The sequence below is a fragment of the Salvelinus alpinus genome, chromosome 26 (genome assembly GCF_045679555.1).
Source record: "Salvelinus alpinus chromosome 26, SLU_Salpinus.1, whole genome shotgun sequence".
Lineage (NCBI taxonomy): Eukaryota > Metazoa > Chordata > Actinopteri > Salmoniformes > Salmonidae > Salvelinus > Salvelinus alpinus.
The window spans coordinates 690,550-712,072 of NC_092111.1; the positions used below are offsets into that span (position 1 = coordinate 690,550).

General features: G+C 43.3%; 2 protein-coding genes across 2 annotated transcripts; one reads left to right on the forward strand and one right to left on the reverse strand.

Moving 5' to 3' along the window:
- The first annotated feature begins 387 nt into the window (after nt 1-387).
- LOC139555378 (uncharacterized) lies at nt 388-13,229 on the forward strand. The gene is made up of 9 exons (XM_071369133.1): nt 388-574; nt 7,121-7,190; nt 7,356-7,512; nt 8,976-10,395; nt 11,151-11,368; nt 11,471-11,527; nt 11,632-11,731; nt 11,831-12,004; nt 12,125-13,229. The coding sequence occupies exons 1-8, from the start codon at nt 388-390 to the stop codon at nt 12,001-12,003; spliced, it is 2,382 nt and encodes a 793-aa protein (XP_071225234.1). The 3' UTR covers nt 12,004; nt 12,125-13,229.
- Nucleotides 13,230-14,967: 1,738 nt separating this feature from the next.
- Nucleotides 14,968-18,767, reverse strand: LOC139554404 (uncharacterized). The gene is made up of 11 exons (XM_071367150.1): nt 18,230-18,767; nt 17,822-17,961; nt 17,105-17,251; nt 16,935-17,015; nt 16,664-16,813; nt 16,498-16,547; nt 16,307-16,376; nt 16,128-16,214; nt 15,936-16,034; nt 15,733-15,813; nt 14,968-15,632 (listed from the first exon to the last, which is right to left on the reverse strand). The coding sequence occupies exons 1-11, from the start codon at nt 18,387-18,389 to the stop codon at nt 15,450-15,452; spliced, it is 1,248 nt and encodes a 415-aa protein (XP_071223251.1). The 5' UTR covers nt 18,390-18,767; the 3' UTR covers nt 14,968-15,449.
- Between the last annotated feature and the right edge of the window lie 2,756 nt (nt 18,768-21,523).

Here is a 21,523-nt window from a genome sequence, read left to right on the forward strand (position 1 = left end):
TTCCCTGACCTGTCAATGTTTTTAATTTGCTGTTTTTGATTTTTGTTACTCTTGTGAATTCAATGGTTTCTACTAGATTACTTGTAGTTTTTCATGTTGTTTGTCTGTATTTTTGTAATGACTTGGTGCTGCCTATCTTGGCCAGGACGCTCTTGAAAAAGAGATTTTAAATCTCAATGAGCCCTTCCTGGTTAAATAAAGGTTAAATAAATAGCAAAAATAAAGAAAAACCCTTGAATGAGTAGGTGTTCTAATAGCAATAAGGCACCTTTGAGGTTTGTGGTATATAGCCAATATACCACCCCTCCTTGGGCCTTACTGCTTAAATAACCCATATCTCTTTTATAACAGGATATTATCATTGACTATATGAAAGTGCATGTATGAATGAGTCTGATTTACCGTTTTCAATGGCAGGTTCACCTTCTGAAGCCGGATGAGGTTCCCAAAGCGTGCTGCACAACCACCAAGCTCAGTCCCATCTCTGTACTCTTCTACGCTGACAACAACAACGTGATCCTAAAGAAGCATCGCAACATGGTGGTCAAGACCTGTGATGCCTGTGACACCAGTGGTAGCCCATCTATCTATTATTTTCTAATCAACTTAATTGCCATTGTTCCAAAAGAAACAAACAGGGTAAAATAACTTGCAACCAGCAGTTGATAGCAATAATCTGTCAATATGCTGATAAATAGTATGTATCTAATATATTGATTTTTAGTCAGAGTGGTATATGAACAACACCCATTGGACCTATAACCATACTTCACTTTTGATTAACTAAACTATTCAAATCTACAGTAATTCAGATAATTACATCACCCCTTCATGTCATATATTCTGTGACCAATCAAAGCTGTAAAGTACTGTATCATAAGTATATCAATGCTAAAATTCTACCCTTTTGATGACTATAATATCTTGTTGAACCATGAATTTGTCATTGTCTCTTTTAGAAGTACTAAACATGGTTTGCAAAAAATACACGTTTTTCTTCTTCTTTAATCATGCTTTTAACCAGTACAAGTTAGTAACAATGGAAAATGGCAACAAACAAAAAAATGTTTGGCCATTTTTGTATGTACAGTGTAACAAATACACAGTGATGTATGTCCTTGTCAACAGATATCTGGAGGACTGTATACGGCTATATTTGTAATAAACTATACTGAACAAAAAAACGCAACATGTAAAAGGTTGGTCCCATGTTTCATGAGCTGAAGTTAAAGGTCCCGGGAAATGTTCTGTACGCCAAAAAAAAAAAAAAATGTGAGCATTTCTCCATTGCCAAGATAATCTATCCACATTGAAAGGTGCACCATATCAAGAAACTGATTAACTAGCATGATCATTACACAGGTGCACCTTTTGCTGGGGACAAAAGGCCACTAAAATGTGCATATTTGTCACAACACAATGCCACAGACGTCTGAAGTTCTGAGGGATTGTACAATTGGTATGCGGACTGCAGGAATGTCAACCAGAGCTGCTGCCAGAGAATTGAATGTTCATTTCTCTACCATAAGTCGCTTCCAACTTCATTTTAGAGAATTTGGCAGTACATCCAACCGATAATTTTCCTGCTTGCTAGCCATTCAAAATGTAACGATTCCTTTTGGGTGTCAGGGAAAATGTATGGAGTAAAAAGTAAATTATTTTCCTTAGAAATGTAGTAAAGTAAAAGTTGTCAAAACTATAAATAGTAAAGTACAGATACCCCCCAAAACTACTTACATCTACCAATAGTATAATCCATCTCCCTGTATTATCTGCTTCATGACTCAATATATGAGCCTTAAAGTTGCCTTTTAAAATAGGGACACCTGCTGACCGATTAGTACCAAATGAAAACCAAATGTCATTCATATCATCACCATTGACACTTCCAAAACGCAGTATCTGTGCAACAGGCATGAGTTTCTTGAATGAAATAAGTCGGCACTCTTACCCTTACAATACAAAAATAAAGATCTCCTTTTCAAAAAATGACAGATTCCCCTGGCATTAATAGAAAAAAACTGAAATGGACATTTACTATCAAAGTGACTATATGAAGAATATTAAACTTGTATACGTTCACATGAATCGGGTTCTCATAAAAAGAAAAGGTCTTACTAGTTGCAAATAAAAACATACCTTTGCACCACGTAAGTGGTTGATCTAAATTATATATATTTATACAATTGTAAATAACATTGTACCATAGATTGGTAAAAACGAATAGCCATCAAGCTAACATTAAGTGTCAGTGCGAATTTCCCTGCCATAAAAAAAATATATATATAAAAAAAGTTTGGCTCACACAAACAATGCTCTTTCCTCAATAAATATCTAGTTTTATCAAATTAGCAAATAAAACTCAGTCCTGCACAACTCACTTGACAAGTCCAGCAGTCAACAAACTAGGCGACAGCGTGAATTTCCCTTCCATTAACAAAAGCCTTAGCTCCCGCAAAGTATGCACTTTTCCCTTCCTTCCTTGCTCTCTCAATTATCGGCCACAGACGATTCAGAGCTTCTTTGTCAAATGGAAGCTGCTCCTTGGTTGGGGTATTCGGGTATGAATCGCATTCACCCCCCTTTTTTACACCGCAAGCATATGAGTGAGTTTCAACAATGCCTCTTTTCTCCTTGGAAGTTTCAACATCCATTATCTCAGCAACAGTTTGGTCATGTCCTGATTACATGCTACTAGCTATGAAGACGTTAGCAGGCTAATTTAACTACACACGCTGACACTTTTCGATAGCTAGCTTGTTCGTTGGAAATAGTCAAAAATATATGTCAAAGGTTTGATTAATTACAAAATTATTCATTGTATGGTTAGATATCATTTTTTGTGAGAAAAAAGAAAGAAATTGCAACTGCAGTCTAAAACTATAAACTTTGTGAGAAAACCCCAAAATTGTTCCTCAGATAGAAATGTTACATCCTCTCATGTCGCAATCTTTACCATATCACTGATTTCATGGAGCTCTCCTGCTCATCATTTACTTCACAAAATCCCGCAAACGTGAAAGGGCCAGAAATAAACATTGCGAGATTGTACATATGTGTGAGTCAGAGATTTGAAAGCAGACGCTTTCATCCAAAACGATGTACAGTAATCCGTACATACATTTTACGTTTGGTTGGCCCAGGGAAATTAGAGTTTTTCGAGCTTTTCGAAGCAATTTTTGTATATCTTTCTTTGTAGTACTGTATGTATTCAATCATTTCGAATTGATCACTTCCCACTGGGTACATACATCAATTCAATGTTTATTCAACGTTGGTTCAACGTAATTTAATTGGAATTACATTGATATTGTGTCACTGTCACGCCCTGGCCTTAGTATTCTTTGTTTTCTTTATTATTTTAGTTAGGTCAGGGTGTGACATGGGGAATGTTTGTGTTTTGTCGGTTTTGGGTGGTTATATGGAAAAGGGGGTGTTGGGTGTAGTGTATGGGTTTGTGTTGAGTGTATGTGTCTAGCTGTGTCTATGTTGGTGTAGTTGTCTAGGAGAGTCTATGGTTGCCTGAATGCATGGTGTCCCCGGTTCGCCTACATAGCCCGGTGCGGGTTATTCCACCTCCCCGCACTGGTCAGGTGACGGGGAGCATACAACCAGGTAGGGTTGGGCAGGCTCAGTGCTCAAGGGAGCCAGTACGCATGCACGGTCCGGTATTTCCGGCGCCACCTCCCCGCCCCTACCCAGTACCACCAGTGCCTCCTCCACGCACTAGCCCTATGGTGCGTGTCTCCAGCCCTTTACCACCAGTGCCTAAACCACGCAACAAGCCTCCTGTGTGTCCCCAGAGTCCTGTGCGTCCTGTTGCTGCTCCCCGCACTAGCCCTGAGATGCGTGTCCCCAGTCCGGTACCACCAGTTCCGGCACCACGCACTAGGCCTAATGTGCGCTCCCAGGGTCCAGTATGCCCTGTTCCTTCTCCCCGCACTAGCCCTGAGATGCGTGTCCCCAGCCCGGTACCACCAGTTCCGGCACCACGCACCAGGCCTACAGTGCGCCTCTGCCGGCAAGAGTCTGCCGTCTGCACAGCGATGCCTGAACTGCCCGTCTGCCAAGCGCCATCTGAGCCATCCGTCTACCCAGCGCCATCTGAGCCATCCGTCTACCCAGCGCCATCTGAGCCATCCGTCTACCCAGCGCCATCTGAGCCATCCGTCTGCCCCGAGCCATTAGAGCCGCCCGTCTGTCCCGAGCCGTCAGAGCCGTTCGTCAGTCAGGAGCCGCTAGAGCCATTCGTCAGACAGGATCTGCCAGAGCCGCCAACCAGACAGGATCTGCCAGAGCCGCCAACCAGACAGGATCTGCCAGAGCCGCCAACCAGACAGGATCTGCCAGAGCCGCCAACCAGACAGGATCTGCCAGAGCCGTCAGCCAGCCATGAGCAGCCAGATCCGTCAGCCAGCCATGAGCAGCCAGATCCGTCAGCCAGCCATGAGCAGCCAGATCCGTCAGCCAGCCATGAGCAGCCAGATCCGTCAGCCAGCCATGAGCAGCCAGATCCGTCAGCCAGCCATGAGCAGCCAGATCCGTCAGCCAGCCATGAGCAGCCAGATCCGTCAGCCAGCCATGAGCAGCCAGATCCGTCAGCCAGCCATGAGCAGCCAGATCCGTCAGCCAGCCATGAGCAGCCAACTCCGTCAGCCAGCCATGAGCAGCCAGATCCGTCAGCCAGCCATGGGCCGTCCCTCAGTCCGGAGCTGCCGTCCCTCAGTCCGGAGCTGCCGTCCCTCAGTCCGGAGCTGCAGTCCCTCAGTCCGGAGCTGCAGTCCCTCAGTCCGGAGCTGCAGTCCCTCAGTCCGGAGCTGCAGTCCCTCAGTCCGGAGCTGCAGTCCCTCAGTCCGGAGCTGCAGTCCCTCAGTCCGGAGCTGCAGTCCCTCAGTCCGGAGCTGCAGTCCCTCAGTCCGGAGCTGCAGTCCCTCAGTCCGGAGCTGCAGTCCCTCAGTCCGGAGCTGCAGTCCCTCAGTCCGGAGCTGCAGTCCCTCAGTCCGGAGCTGCCGTTCCTCAGTCCGGAGCTGCCCCTTATCCTGGTGCTCTCCCTTATCCTGGTACTGCCCCTTAGTCCGGAGCTGGCCATTAGTCCGGAGCTGGCCATTAGCCCGGAGCTGCCCCTTAGTCCGGAGCTGCCCCTTAGTCCGGAACTGCCCCTTAATTCAGTGGGGTTAATGTGGAGGGGGGTCATTTGGAGGAAGCTAAGGAGGCGGTTAGTGACTGTGGTGGGGTGGGGACCACGACCAGTGCCGGAGCCGCCACCGTGGAAGGAAGCCCACCCAGACCCTCCCCTAGACTGTGTGCTGGTGCGCCCGGAGTTCGCACCTTAAGGGGGGGGTTATGTCACGCCCTGGCCTTAGTATTCTTTGTTTTCTTTATTATTTTAGTTAGGTCAGGGTGTGACATGGGGAATGTTTGTGTTTTGTCGGTTTTGGGTGGTTATATGGAAAAGGGGGTGTTGGGTGTAGTGTATGGGTTTGTGTTGAGTGTATGTGTCTAGCTGTGTCTATGTTGGTGTAGTTGTCTAGGAGAGTCTATGGTTGCCTGAATGGGTTCCCAATTAGAGACAGCTGATTTCTGTTGTCTCTGATTGGGAGCCATATTTAGGGTAGCCATGGGCTTTCGTTTGATGTGGGTAATTGTCTATGTTATACGTTTGTAGCCTGTATGTGCACTACGTTCATAGCTTCACGGTCATTTGTTTGTTTTGTTAGTTTTGTAATAGTGTTTTGTTTTTTGGTTCTCCTTCTTCATAATAAAAAGGAAGATGGCTTATTTTCCTAATGCTGCGTTTTGGTCCGTCAATCCTCCACACGATCGTGACAGTCACAGTGAATTTTATAATCTGCAGTCAATTTAATTATGTTTTCATGTGCCATGATTCTGACATTTTACATATGATCCTCATAGGATTAGGCTACATAATTACAGTGGTGCAGTAAATGTAATCTCAATTCAATACGATGTGCATATACTGTACATATAGCCAATATAGCTATTAAACCCATGTTCAGTGACTGTAATCTGTGACGCAAGTGGCCTAATATGTTTGTGACGTTCCATGGAACTCACGGTATTGTTTAAAACTAGATTCTGATTGGCTTCCAGGTCATTCTACAGTGTAAATTATAAATGAAAACGTGCTTTTATAGCAGTGTTACAGATTCACAATCCCGAGCGTGTCTCAAACCGTACCGCGCTTTTATCTACCTAAAGGTATCTTCACGCACTACTGGATAGGCCTTTTGGATACGCTTGTCCAAGGTAAGGATATGCGTCAAGCTATAGCCTACTTTTAATGTTTTAGTCCCGAACTTAAATTACTCCAGTCAAGTGATTCATCGTAAAAGTTTGTTGTTTTGACTGAGCAGTCCAATGGCCAATAACATACATAGATTATGCATTAGGCAATGCACAAGTCAGTGTTTAGGTCAGAATATAAAGTTGCTACTTCCGTCAACTCTAGTTACTCAATTCAAGTGATTAATCGTAAAATTGAGTTGTTTTGACTGTCAAAACAAATAACTTTGATGGAATATTCAAAATTATAATGTCAATTATGAATCACAAATTCACAACATTACTTGCATTTCAATGATTCATCCAGGCCCAAGACATAAAGTTGCCTGAAAGCTGTGTAACAATCATTCCATTGCTGACCCATAGGATGGTAATCACGTACATGATTGGCTTAATCTAGAATCATGGATACCTTTCATGTGAGTACACACACCATTTTTTTTTAAACATATCTCAGAAGGAAGATACCTCAATATCTGGAAGCACTGTCTCATGTACAATTGTTAATGCTATCTCTGAAATGTCTACCAAAATGTTGACTTGATCATTTCATCAAGACCCTCTCATCACAAGTTGGAACTAGTGGTCAACATTGGGACAATGCAGCCATAAATAACATGGACCAATATTTTAATGGAGGTGAGCACTACACTTCTGATGGGTTTAAAGATTGTATTACATTATCTAAAAGTGAGAAAGTAAACCCCAGCTGTTATTCTTTTCACAGGGAAGGACAATCCCCATTATGCCATGAATGTTTCATTGCTGAACAACCATAGATATGTTTCCTCTAATTTGGCTCCCGTTCCTCCAACAGTGAGCAAGACCTGCCAGCAGAGCTCACTGGAGCAAGGAGACATCCCGTCATCCTTTTGGCGCCTGACAAAGTACACTTTTTTTCTTCTAAATAACACTATAGTAACATCTTCTGCACAAAGTTACATTCCTAATAAGATTGGTGTTAAGTGAGAAAGAATCCTAAAGATGGTCCAATGGGCATGGTCTGAAGCCTCTCGTCATCTCAGTATGTTGAACCGCCTGATTTCTTGCAGGCTTGAGATTCAGATCCTGCTGAACGATGTTAAGCAGTCGATTAACCACATGCAGGGGACGCTGAACACCATGCAGGGGCAGTGTATTGAGTTGCAGACTGCCTTGTCTAAGGTAGTGTCAGATGAGTCTCAGATACAGAAGAATAAGTCTATGATGGTATGGTGATAATGATGGAGATGGTGATTATAATAATGATGACTAGCGGTACCCCACCCTACGGGCAGTAAATCATTGGATCTGATTGATTCAATTCAATGCAATTCAATCTTTGAGGACTGCAACCATAGAAATACAATTTATTTACACTAATAATAAGCTATTGTCAACTTCCCGTCTATGCTTATCTTGCTCATTGCTCACTGTCAATGGCTCACTGTTACCCTATGTATGCAACTATTATTGATTTCTCACAGAAAAATTATTTGGTTTCAAATGTACCTGGGGCCATGTAAATAATTGTTAGGCTACTCATTTTGAATCCACCGGTGGCAACTTGTGTGACCATAAAAGTCTGTGTGCGATTGGGCACAGTAAAATTATTTGGTTACTGACCGGCCCTACATTATAAAAGGCCCTTCAAGTCGGAACTAGGAAATTCTGACATTTCTGACTCGCTAACTCGTTATGGAATGATTATTTCTCCCACTTGTGAAGTATCAGAATCAACCAGTAGGAAGATCTACACTGATAACTTACATTCATTTTAACTCTGAGGTTCCAAGTTTCCGATTGCCATGGTAATTTTGAATGTTCAGTCAGTGAGCATTATGGGTAATTATCCTACATACTTACATCAAATACTTTATGATAGCATCATCTCCTGTGGTAACAGTGCCATTCCAAACACAATAAATGTGAAAATTAACAAAGATACAAAATATTGCTAAAGTGAAGAAAATCAGCTCAAAATTGTAGGAGGAAATGCCCCTGCAGCAGGGAGGCTTACGGTATTATAATATATTGTAGATAACATTAATATAATTTGTGTATTTACAGTATCGTACACATACAAATGAAAGTATATGCTAGGGATTGATCTACACTGAGTGAACAAAACATTAAGAACACCTTCCTATTGAGTTGCCCTCCCCCTTGGTGGTGGACCATTGTTGATACTCAGGGAAAACTGTTGAGCGGGAAAAACCCAACAGCATGGCAGTTCTTGACACAAACCGGTGTACCTGGCACCTACTACCATACTCTGTTCAAAGGGACTTAAATCTTTGGTCTTGCCCATTCACCCTCTGAATGACACACATACACAATCCATGTCTCAATTGTCTAAAAATCAATCTTTAACCTGCCTCCTCCCCTTCATCTACACTGAGAAGAAGATTTAACAATTAACATCAATAAGGGATTATAGGTTTCACCTGATTAGTCTATGTCACGGAAAGAGAAGGTGTTCTTAATGTTTAATACACTCAGTGTATGTGTCAATGATGTTATAGATTCCAAGTGGTTGATTTTTTAGGGAATGACTATATTCTCTATATTATACCTGCAGATCATCACAGCAGCCGAAGTTGCTGTGCAGAGGGAGGAGATCCCCCGAGCATCAGGCCTCAACCCGTCACAGAGGGAGGGTATCCTCCAAACAGTCAGTGTCCCTGTCACAGAGGGAGGGGATTCTTCCAGCATCTTCTATCACTGCGCAGAAGAAGAAGATCCTCAGAGCATCAGGCCTCATCCTTGCACAAAAGGAGTTGATCCTCCTGATGGCCAGTGTCACTGCGCAGAGGAAGGGAATCGTCCCAATGGCCAGCGTCCCTGCGCACAGGGAGGGGATTGTCCCAAAGGCTAGTGTCTCTGCTGAGATGAATGGGATCCTCCAAACAGCCAGTATACCTGCACAGAGGGAGGGGGTTCTCCCAGCAGCTAGCATCACTGTGCAGAGGGAGGAGATCCTCCGAGCATCAGGTCTCATCCCTTCACAGAGGGAGGGTATCCTCCAAACAGTCAGTGTCCCTGCACAGACGGAGGGTATCCTCCCAACACCCAGTGTCCCTGCACAGAGGGAGGGGATCCTCCAAACAGCCAGTGTCCCTGCACAGAGGGAGGGGATTCCCTCAGCAGCTAGCATCACTGCACAGAGGGAGGAGATACTCCGAGCATCAGGCCTCATCCCGTCACAGAGGGAAGGTATCCTCCAAACAACCAGTGTCCCTGCACAGAGGGAGGGGATCCTCCAAACAGCCAGTGTCCCTGCACAGAGGGAGGGGGTTCTCTCAGCACCTAGCATCATTGCGCAGAGGGAGGAGATGTTCCGAGCATCAGGCCTCATCCCGTCACAGAGGGAAGGGATTCTTCCAGCATCTTCTATCACTGCGCAGAAGAAGAAGATCCTCAGAGCATCAGGCCTCATCCCTGCACAAAAGGAGTTGATCCTCCTGATGGCCAGTGTCACTGCGCAGAGGAAGGGAATCGTCCCAATGGCCAGCGTCCCTGCGCACAGGGAGGGGATTGTCCCAAAGGCAAGTGTCTCTGCTGACAGGGAGGGGATCCTCCAAACAGCCAGTGTCCCTGTACAGAGGGAGGGGGTTCTCTCAAAGGCAAGTGTCTCTGCTGAGAGGGAGGGGATCCTCCAAACAGCCAGTGTACCTGCACAGAGGGAGGGGGTTCTCCCAGCAGCTAGCATCACTGTGCAGAGGGAGGAGATCCTCCGAGCATCAGGCCTCATCCCTGCACAGAGGGAGGGGATCCTCCAAACAGCCAGTGTCCCTGTACAGAGGGAGGGGATTCTCTCAGCACCTAGCATCACTGCGCAGAGGGAGGAGATCCTCCGAGCATCAGGCCTCATCCCTGCACAGAGGGAGTTGATCCTCCTGAAGGCCAGCGTCCCTGCGCACAGGGAGTGGATTGTCCCAAAGGCTAGTGTCCCTGCAGAGAGGGAGGAGATCTTCCTCACAACCAGTGTCCCTGTGAAGAATGGACACAATCATCCACAACCACCTCCCATCATCCCCATGGTGGCACCACTGTGGAAATGGGATGGTGGAGCGTGTACTCCACCTGTGGATTTCTATTCCAAGAGAAGAGGTCACTTAAACTTACCTAATTAGTAAAGAAATTACCATTGTGATAGTGTGAGAATTAGCTGTTATAATTTAAATGTATGGCTCATGTGAGTGTATATCTGTAATACTTTCATGCATTTTCTACATAAAACAGGTTTAGCTCCATTTTACTTTGACATTTTAGTCATTTAGCAGACGCTCTTATCCAGAGCGACTTACAGTAGTGAGTGTATACATTTTCATACTCCAGTGAATCTCCAGGATTTCGCCAGGATTTTTTTGATATTTGAGGATAAATATGCTAGATTTTGCAGCAACAATTATGACATTTTGCATAGCAATATGCAATTGTTTTGTCCAATTAGTTGCAAAAATGCGCTGACAAGGGAAAAAACTGTGACGTGTGACTTGATTGAACCATATTATGCAGTAAATGTGCGGTGATTGGTTGAAATTGCGAGCCCTCTTTTTGTACTGTGGTAATGGGTCAGTTCTATGCGATAATATTTTGATGATGTGACTATTTTATGCAGAAATAGTTTGGTGATTGGTCAAATTTGTAAGCCCTCTCATAATATGCGCTGAATTGTTGATTTTGCAACCAAAACAATGCGATCACAGAGTCCTGGAGTAACCTCCCAGTAATCCCTGTGACTGCGTGTAGGTTAAGATTGGGTTGTAACAGAGTATCAGAGCCAGACGTTTCTACCTGTCAGCTAGTAATTGTTCTGTATGGTGACATGAGCAGAGTGGCCTGACTTCTCCCACTTATTACAGATGTCCGACTTAGATATGTTGAGCATCCTGCTATGATGTCCATCACCAAGCCGGAACACTCCGAGGCCACTTCTCAGTGCCTGACTGGCAGCCGGCCGGTGGCTGAGCCCGAGACCCCTGCTGTTCACAATAACAGTGGAGGCTGGCTCAGCTGGGTTTTTGGGAGTGGAAGAGCTAATAAGAAGGAGGTTCATCTACCTGAGGACAAAGACAGATCTGTAAGGAACTGGTTCTTAACACTATATTCTATGTAGAGACAATTGAGTGGATAATTTTTTTTATTGTGGCTTGCTTCACATTGCTAACATCTTCTTCCTCAGATTGTCTGGGATCCAACTCTGCACAGATGGGTTAACAAAACTGAACCCAAGGCTGAGGTACACACTTAAATTCAATGAAATTAAAAACAGTGAACAACCATTGTATTTCAACTGTGATAATATTACTAACAATTTGGAAAATGTGTTGATGTGTTTTACAGAACAAGTGTGTACCACCACCTCCACCGATGGGGACATATGGATATCAGGGGAACACTGGCAGTGTCCCCAAAGGAGCGAATCCTTACTCTATGAAAGCAGGTGAATATTGCTTTAGAATACATGTGGTTTAACCAAGACTGTGTCAGCCGATCATAGATGTCCCTGGTGGTCTCCTGCTAACAGCTTTCCCACTACCAGCAGGTCTATGGGGCAGCAGATACCCTACAATACATTACAATGATGAGACCAACTCAAAGCCTCCAAGCCATGGGCCTGGACTGCTTCCTAGACAGCTCTCTGGCTTGCTCCCTCCTTCACACTTTGACCTCATGGCACCAATGGTTGTGCCACCTGACACTCTACCCTACTGAGGTTTGACTCTGGAAAATCCTTCCAAATTGTATCCATTCATCATTAACTGAGATTTTTCTTTAACATAGCAAGTGGCTGAAATAGCAAGGATGTTAACTATTTCTTATTTTTGTCCAACAGGCCATTTGCCCAGAGTGGATTTGCCATACATAGATTTTTTCAGCATTAAAAATCTTCAGCATAAAAAAGTATTAAAAGATGATCTTTTAATTAAATCTCTCCTTTGTGTCCTCATGTTCACATTAATTTGATGTGTTCTATCATCATTTACAATGCTTATTGCTTCTGCATTGCTTTACAGACAAGTATATATTATACACATATATTTTATTTTAGACATTACAAAAACATATTTTTGTGCATTTTGGATTTCCTACATTTACTTACTGTACAGACAAGTATATTTTATACATATATATTTTTTTTAACTACATTTTTTAATGTATTCCATAGACAGAAATAAATATATTTAGATGCATTTTGAATTCCTAAATGTCAATATTTTATTTTCTGTGTCACGTGTTTATGCCCATTTATGTACCTCCTGTGTATGTTACCCTTCCAATGAGCTTATCATATAAACTACAACGCAAAAAGTATGGTTTACTTCACTTTTAATCATGTTAGCACAGGTAACAGCCTTTTACAGTCTTTCTTTAGTTTTTCATTCTTACTCTTCCCAATTCAATTAAACTATATTTCTTTATTTCCCATGGGCTTCACCAGAGTACCCCCTAGTGGCTGGAATACAACTGTATTAAGCCCCTTACAACACCCCCCTGCAAAAACGAAATGTTGTCCCAGTTGCAGCCTAGTATCTGTCTTGTTTTGCACACTTTGTACAAAATAATAAAATGCAGTACTACAGGATATTTCTTAACGTAGCTCTTTATTAGCTAGCTATAACTGGCATGTTCACGTATCGCCAACCAGCATCAAACTGACCATGACCTAACCATTTGGGTGGTCTTAACCAATCATAGCACAGTATAATATGGCGGTAAAATGCATCCAATTATAATTCAGTATGTTTACACATATGAATATTACATCCCCCTTCTTTTAAAACAATTTATTTATTTTTTTACATATTCTAAGCGTTTCTTTTGAAAGCATGCTCTGCAGTTTGAACTCAAGGTAAGTAACCATTTATATTGCATACTACACCAACTGAATCAACATAGACTCTGAAACAATGATCCAACATGCTGTTACTTTTCGAACAAGGGATTCTCAGCTTTCACAGTAGAAATACATCTTAACATTTCAAACAAATACAATACCAAAGCATTTCAAGTGAACTTTCAATAACAAGTTTACAGTGTGGAACTCTTTTAGGGCAGCGATCCGCCTACACCCTTTGACATTTCACAGTTCTAGGACAGCTCTGGGCCTGACCTCTCTTCCTGACCTGATCAGTGGTGGCAGTGGTCTAGCTGACCTGTCGTAGTATCGCTTTTGTTGTTGTTGTCTCTGTGCACGTTTTTCATGCATTTCCTTGTAGCTGACGACCTCAGGTTGCAGCTGCTGGTTGGTGCTGGGAAGGTTTGAGCGAAGTCTGCGGCTCATCAACAGCTGGGCTGGTGATTTGAAGTTGTCAACTGGAGTGTTGCGGTATTCAAGGAGACTGAGGTAGGGGTCTCTCTTGTCTGCTTTTGCTTTGTCTATGAGTGATTTAGCAATCTGCACTGATTTTTCAGCAAGGCCATTACTTTGAGGGTAATGTGGGCTTGTGGTGACGTGTAAACTCCCATGCTTTTGTGAAGGATTCAAACTCATTTGATTTGTAACAGGGCCCATTGTCAGATATTAAAGTCTCTACAATGCCATGCCTGGCAAAGGCTGCTTTCAGCAGATCTTCTGTGGATCTGGCTTGATTCCAGTCGCTGTGAGAAGATGTCCGAAGTAGCTGACCTCTGTAGCGCCGACTGTGCTCTTCTCGGGGTTGAGCCGGACTCCTCTCTCACGGGACCTTTGCAGCATCGCGGATCCAACTAGTGGTCAGTATGCACTACTACACCCTCTCTCACATGAACGCTAACATTACTGGTTTCAGTGGGAAAGATGGTAAATGGTTCAGACATTAATGGCAAATATAAAAAACTAAGATACCCAAGTTACCGGAGTCTACAATGGCACGCTGTTAATGTAGAGTAGGGATAGTGAGAAGTAACATTCAAGACTGAAGCAATTACCCCCTCTACTGGTAAACTTTATACTGTACCAGGTTACTACACACACTGATAATACAAAACATTGAGGCACCTGCTCTTTCCATGACAGACTGACCAAGTGAAAGCTATGACCCCTTATTGATGTCACATGTTGAATCCACTTCAATTAGTGTAGATGAAGGGGAGTTAAAGAAAGATTGTAAAACCTTGAGAGAATTGAGACATGGATTGTGTGTGTCATTCAGAGGGTGATTCGGCAAGACAAAAGATTTAACTACCTTTGAACGGGGTATGGTAGTAGGTGCCAGGCGCACCGGGTTAAGTGTGTCAAGAACTGCAACACTGCTGTTTTTTTCATGCTCAACAGTTTCCCATGTGTATCAAGAATGGTCCACCACCCAAAGGACGTCCAGCCAACTTGACACAACATGGGCCAGCATCCTTGTGGAACGCTTAGGGCAGCTTGTAGAGTCCATGCCCCGTCGAATTGAGGCTGTTCTGAGGGGAAAAGGGTGTGCAACTCAATACTAGGAAGACGTTCCTAATGTTTTGTGCACTCAGTGTATGTAGTCCTACATGTTTTTAAATAGTACAGTATCACAAACCACAGTACAAAACCATATAAAGTGTGGGCCTGTAGTATCTGTAAATCAACTAAACATAGTTTTTTTATTTCCATATGCAGATAATAAAGCATCATTGTTTGTGTAATAATTTAATATTAGCATTATACCTCTAGGAAGAGGAAATGGTCATAAAATCAAATAGATGAAAAGACGGAAACAAAAATGTTTTTGAACTACAACTTATTTTATTTAAACATTTCAAATTCAGTGCAAAGTAATGTAGTGCATTGGTGTCTAGATCCCTCTTGGGTGGCAAAGTGTCACAAGAATCCTGTGGGGAGAGAAAACAAGAGAATACATTAAATTAATGGGTGTTAACTAATCAGGGTTCAACAAAGCACTTCAAGTCCTCAATTCCTTCAAAAGAGAGAGAGAAGGAGAAAGGAGTATGGTCCCTGCAGTAGGACTACATGCTGGCCATGAGGTTCTCCAAGTGGTACTCCAGGAGGCTGGAGAGCTCCGTGACCAGAGACTCTGGGTTAAAGTACCAGGCCAGCTGCTGGCCAAACATGTCATCTAGCAGAGCCATCAGCCCGCCCTGAAGAGAACACCACACAACACATAGAAAATGGCTCTGAGTTACTAGCTTATCAAGAGGAGAGAGACAATTAGAAATACTCCCCCTAAAATGGCATTGGAACCTGGTTAACCATGAATAAGGAAGTAAAAAGGAAGTACACTAAGAATATGGAAGTAAACAGGAAGTAACCTCTTGACTCTTACATTGAGCAGCAGCAGGTATCTGTTAGCCTCTGGCTCCATGTTGGCAGCAGTGGGCAGGAAGGAGTACAGGAGAGCGTACAGACGCTCCACAAACCCACCTGGGTGCTAAAGGAAACAAAGGAGGAGAAAAGAGAAGAGAAAGGGAATTTAAGTGAAACTGCTAATAGAGAGATATCAAAACATGTACCAGTGAGATGCTACTTACCACCATCAGGGACTTCTGAGCTGTCATCATCCCAAACAGCACCAGCTCAAAGAGGACATCTATCATGTTCACATGATGGATCTAGGACAAGAAAACACGTTTGGAGAAAATAGGAATGATTTCATATAGATCAGCTACTGTGATGTATAAAAGACATGCATGTGGAAGAACTCAGTGAGACTTGAAAGAGTTAATGAACTCACCTTTGCCTCAGCCAGCTCCCTCTCAATGTCATTCCGCTTGGAGGGGTAACTCAGGTAGTCCACAAAGTCGTTATAGGTACAGATGATTTTGGCCTCGTCCTATGACAAAGAAAAGAGCATCTTAGTGAACAGAACACATTTCCCCTCAGGGACGCTCTCTTTCCCTTGAAAGAGAATCAGTTAGTGAGTTACCATGTGGTTGGCCTGAACCAATGCACCCAGGAGGACCTTTCCCGCCACAAACAGATGGTTCCTGCTCAGGGTGGAACCAAGCAGGGTCTAGGGGAGAGGGAAGAGTTAGGGTGAGGCATCTTCCTCTAGGAGACAGAACAAGAAGTCACAGAGAGAAAAAGAAAAGTGGGTCCACTCACAGTGAAGGCCTGGCGCAGGGAGACGAGCCTCAGGGCGATGTCCTCCACTCTCTTGGTGGTAATGTAGAGGCTGTGAAAGGGTGGGATTGGAGCATGTCAACCATTAGAGTCAATGGGGGATAGCAGCATTATAACCACTATCCTTCAGCATCTGACAAGCCCAGACTACACAGACATTTAGAGGAACTCACTTTACCAGAGGAACCTCCCTCTCCTCAGGCAGCAGGTCCTCCTCCCAGCCCTACGACAACAAAACAAGCATGCAAAATCAGTGACCACAATGCAATGACATAAACAATCGGTCAATGGAAGGATCTTAATGGTCCTAGTCAATAGTACGTGTGTGTAACGTCTGACCTCATAGCAGTTGTGGCCCTCAGCCTCTGGGTCAGTGAACTGCTGTGTGGTGGGCGTAGACGAGGAGGCAGCCTCCGACCACGCTGAAGAGGAGAGAAGCCCGTCCAGCCCCATGTGGAGAATGGCGTACACCACTGAGACATCAGTCTGCTGCTCAAAACACACACAACACACCTGTTTACCACACACACGTTATTAGAAAACACACCAAATCTAATGCAAAAATGCCCAGTAATTTCTAGTCTATATACATAGGAAATTGTTTATTTACCTGGTAGCAGCCAAGCGTCACGTCCACAGACGTCTCGTGGCGGAGGTGAGACGCATAGTGGGTCACCCTGCCAGCCACACGCTGACAGAGAGAGAATACATGTTAAGGCCAAATGGAATAAGTGAAGAAAAGCCTAATCTAATACTATTTCAGTAGTATTTACGTCTTACCTGGATCCAAGTGATGGACTGCACTTTGGTGGCACAGTAGGGGATGCCCTCTGGACTAAGCCTGGCTGTCTCCTTGGAGATGGCCCTCACCAGTTGAGTCTCCAGGCCTCTCACCCTACTCACGTGGTGCATCCTTACCACCACCCGCTTGTTCAGATAAACAACAAGACAACATCAACAAAACCACTTCAGCAATCGCTGTGACACATTTCCATCAAGATCAAATGACTGACAATGTAGATTAGGAAGTTACAAAGACACATACCTGGGATCCCCCACAAATATTAGATTCTACATCAAACAATACACTCACTGGTACAAAATCTTGTCCGCAATATTATCACTTAAGTTAAAGGAAAACACTTGTCGGTCTCATACATTTTGTTTCTGATTCATACAGGGGACTTGTAGTGAAGATGTGAATGCAATATACACTATGCATGGACACATAGCATTACAGATTGAACTGGAAAGTTCTCCAAGCTTTAACCACCGGACTGGCATTGTTCTGCACATTACAATACATTAATGTTGGAAACTGTAAACATAGTAACCGTGATGTGACTGCGTGTGGTGGGTCTCTTACCCTGATCACAACAGGCCCACAGTACAGGGGGCTGAACCTAATCGGAATCAACTGCCAATTGCCAGTGGCCTCCTAAAGCAGAAAGCTGATATTTTTCAAACATAAAACCCCAAACTTTCAGAAAATTGTACCTCAAGGATAGTCTGCACATCTGGCACATCCTCAAGGATGATAGCAGCATTCTGGACATCAAGGAGGACTGGCAGCTGTGGAACATCTGGCACATCATCCAATGGCACATTCAACTGGACCTCATCCAGGACAGTTGTTTCTAAAATGAGGAACATTGGAATATAAAATAAACAATTGTTAGGACATAAAACGTAGCAAGATTGCTAATACTAGCTAGCTAGGAAGCAAAAGTCGATCGCTTAGCAACAGTTACTAAAGTTAATGTTAGCTAGCAAGCTAGCTAGCTACCTACAACATCTCTAGCACAAGCATTTTTTCCAAGTCTGAATTATAGAAATACACAACATTTCGCAAATTATAATGACATTGTTAAATGTAGTAAAATAAGAGTTTTAAACTCCACATACCCTCTTCGAAGTCGCTGTCCACCTGTCGACAATCACGAACCCTGCAAAACAGAAAAAGACAAGAAAAACAAGCCACAAATGAATTTGAACAACCTGTCGACGCAGTAGGCCGCCGACGTCCAGGCACTCTCTCCGCCAGTCTTGAAAAGCACCCAGGCATTTTCCAGTCGATTGTTCTATCTCAGGTGTCAAAAATCAAACAAGTTTGTTGTTATACTGAAGTTGTTGTTTTCGCACAGAAAACGTTCCATAGAACGACGGTTAGATGTCTCTTGGCAACTGTTGATGATTCGTTACTAGAGAAATGAGACCAAGTCAAGACGCTGGACAGGGTGGATCGGTATATACACTGCTCAAAAAAATAAAGGGAACACTTAAACAACACAATGTAACTCCAAGTCAATCACACTTCTATGAAATCAAACTGTCCACTTAGGAAGCAACACTGATTGACAATACATTTCACATGCTGTTGTGCAAATGGAATAGACAAAAGGTGGAAATTATAGGCAATTAGCAAGACACCCCCAAAAAAGGAGTGATTCTGCAGGTGGTGACCACAGACCACTTCTCAGTTCCTATGCTTCCTGGCTGATGTTTTGGTCACTTTTGAATGCTGGCGGTGCTCTCACTCTAGTGGTAGCATGAGACGGAGTCTACAACCCACACAAGTGGCTCAGGTAGTGCAGTTCATCCAGGATGGCACATCAATGCGAGCTGTGGCAAAAAGGTTTGCTGTGTCTGTCAGCGTAGTGTCCAGAGCATGGAGGCGCTACCAGGAGACAGGCCAGTACATCAGGAGACGTGGAGGAGGCCGTAGGAGGGCAACAACCCAGCAGCAGGACCGCTACCTCCGCCTTTGTGCAAGGAGGTGCACTGCCAGAGCCCTGCAAAATGACCTCCAGCAGGCCACAAATGTGCATGTGTCTGCTCAAACGGTCAGAGAGGCCCGGACTACAGGAAGCCGATTTTACACACTGAACTCTATCGGAGAAGTAGTTGATGAACCAGGCGAGGCAATCATTTGAGAAACCAAGGCTGTTGAGTCTGTCGATAAGGATGTGGTGATTGACAGAGTCGAAAGCCTTGGCCAGGTCAATGAATACGGCTGCACAGTATTGTTTCTTATCGATGCCGGTTAAGATATCGCATAGGACCTTGAGCGTGGCTGAGGTGCACCCATGACCATGATAGAGCATGACGCTTGCAACGCCAGGGTAGTGAGTTCGATTCCCGTCACCACCCATACATAAAAGACAGCAGGTTTTATTGTAAGTCGCTTTGGATAAAAGTGTCTGATGAATGACATATATTATTTTTATATATTCACTTCCTTGCTATACAATGTAGAGAGAAAAGGGGTCAATTCAAGAGGGAGCTACAAAATTCATGTCCAACCGTTGTTTTCTTTGCCTGATGTCATTAGAAATTACATAGAATTAATCATTAGCTTGTTCTCTACAATATTATAACATTAATATACTTGTACTTGACAGTGTTGATGAAATAATAATGATCATTTGCTGTGACCATTACTAGTTTAGAGTGCACCGCACTTGGTTGTATGTGTCACATATTTGGTGTTGTGACGTTAAATTCTCAGAGTAAATCGTCGGTAACTTTTCAACCATATATGGTAGAGACATTGGTTTTTGACTATTGTTTTCTGACATAATATTCTATTGATTGGGCATATTTGTAAACCTTTAATTAATTCATAATTTTATGTTTTTGGCTATTTTGCCACCAGATGCTTTCCTATATCGTTGGTATAATATAAAATACAAATACCAAATATTGTGTTTTATAAAGTCACTAGCTAGATTGGAAGAATGAGACAAACAAGGTGATTGTTTATTGTGTTGTTTAACTCCTGAAAGTATAGTCTTTGCCGCAGTGGGCTATAAAGTCTTTTGGAGGACATATTGACCAAATTCAGACAAGGGGGGGGGGGCACAGCCCAAGGGAAAAAAACACTGAAGGCTCTACACTACCGGTCAAAAGTTTTAGAACACCTACTCATTCAAGGGTTTTTCTTTATTTTTACTATTTTCTACATTGAAGAAAAATAGTGAAGACATCAAAACGATGAAATAACACATATGGAATCATGTAGTAACCAAAAAAGTGTTAAACAAATCCAAATATATTTTAGATTCTTGCTGTTGACACTGTCTGCTAGGGGAATAAAAAGAAAATGTGCAGCCCTTTGGGGTTCAGGTGACTGAGTGTGGGAAGCCTTTGTCATAGGGTAAAAGTTGAATACCCCTGGGCTGTAGGCTGCACACCTTGGGTCAAATATTAGATTCTGTAGCTGTGTATTTTATCGAAACAATTCTGTTCTACAATGGTTCCTTTCCTTAGCTCAGGGTAAGTAGTAGCAGGCCTAGAAGAGTCTTATGCGACGCAAACATTTGAGTTGTGTTCTTCCTCCTTTTAGTCAATCATAATCATTTGTCAAATGCCTTACAGGTTGTTTTGCCTGTTGTTGGCAGCTGTGGGCATACAAGCACAACAGACACCTTCTATAAGTATGCATCTTTCACCCTACAAGTTCAAGCTATAAGCGTTTGACAATATATATTTTTTGTTTTTTAACTAACCTTTCCCATTCCAGATGACCTCAACGCTGAATGCCTTGGTAACGTTATTCGTTTGAGTGTCGCTCCTCTTTTTAAAGAGGTTGACGCTGTCTTCAGTGAGTTTGTCTCTTATGATTCTCCTTTCATAATTCATGGATTGTTTGTCAACTATTGTGTTCACACCATCTCCATCCCTTCCAGATGACACACAAATCATAAACCTGACGCCTGGCCTTGCTACTCAGTGTGGATTCAGCTTTAAATTTGACCCCATGGGGAATGCCATGTTTTTTGCTTCTCTTCAAAACTGCTTTTCCCAAAACATGGTAACCCTAAGCACTGTAGTGTTTGCTTGAACTTCAAATGGACAGTTTGCCTTTCAGTGTCACTGCATTTGCAACCCATAATGTAGCAACGTCACTTTATTTAACCTTTGACATGGAGTCATGCTGAGACCAGGCTCTTTAACAGATGAGCCCTGTATACACAAAGATACAAGTCAATATTTGCATCACTAGATGAAAAATGTAATCATTGAAAACAAACGCATTCTTCAGTAAAAAGGTCCTCAATAAGCCTGAGTTGCAGTAGAGGTGCTAATTCATACCATTTTAGAGCATGGAGGTTATTAGAAGTACGGTGCCAGAAACATTTAAGCAGTTTTACCACCCCTGGGTCTGCTATCTCTTACCTCTAAGTTAACAATGACGTA

Excerpts from the sequence above, each read along its gene's own strand:
- LOC139555378 (XM_071369133.1), top strand. The coding sequence starts at position 388 with ATGAGTCTGATTTACCGTTTTCAATGGCAGGTTCACCTTCTGAAGCCG. Across the intron at positions 10,396-11,150 it reads TTTCTATTCCAAGAGAAGAG|ATGTCCGACTTAGATATGTT; the intron begins GTCACTTAAACT and ends CACTTATTACAG. Across the intron at positions 11,528-11,631 it reads AAACTGAACCCAAGGCTGAG|AACAAGTGTGTACCACCACC; the intron begins GTACACACTTAA and ends TGTGTTTTACAG.
- LOC139554404 (XM_071367150.1), bottom strand. The coding sequence starts at position 18,389 with ATGCCTGGGTGCTTTTCAAGACTGGCGGAGAGAGTGCCTGGACGTCGG. Across the intron at positions 17,962-18,229 it reads GGACAGCGACTTCGAAGAGG|AAACAACTGTCCTGGATGAG; the intron begins GTATGTGGAGTT and ends TCCTCATTTTAG. Across the intron at positions 16,814-16,934 it reads TGACGCTTGGCTGCTACCAG|CAGACTGATGTCTCAGTGGT; the intron begins GTAAATAAACAA and ends TGTTTTGAGCAG.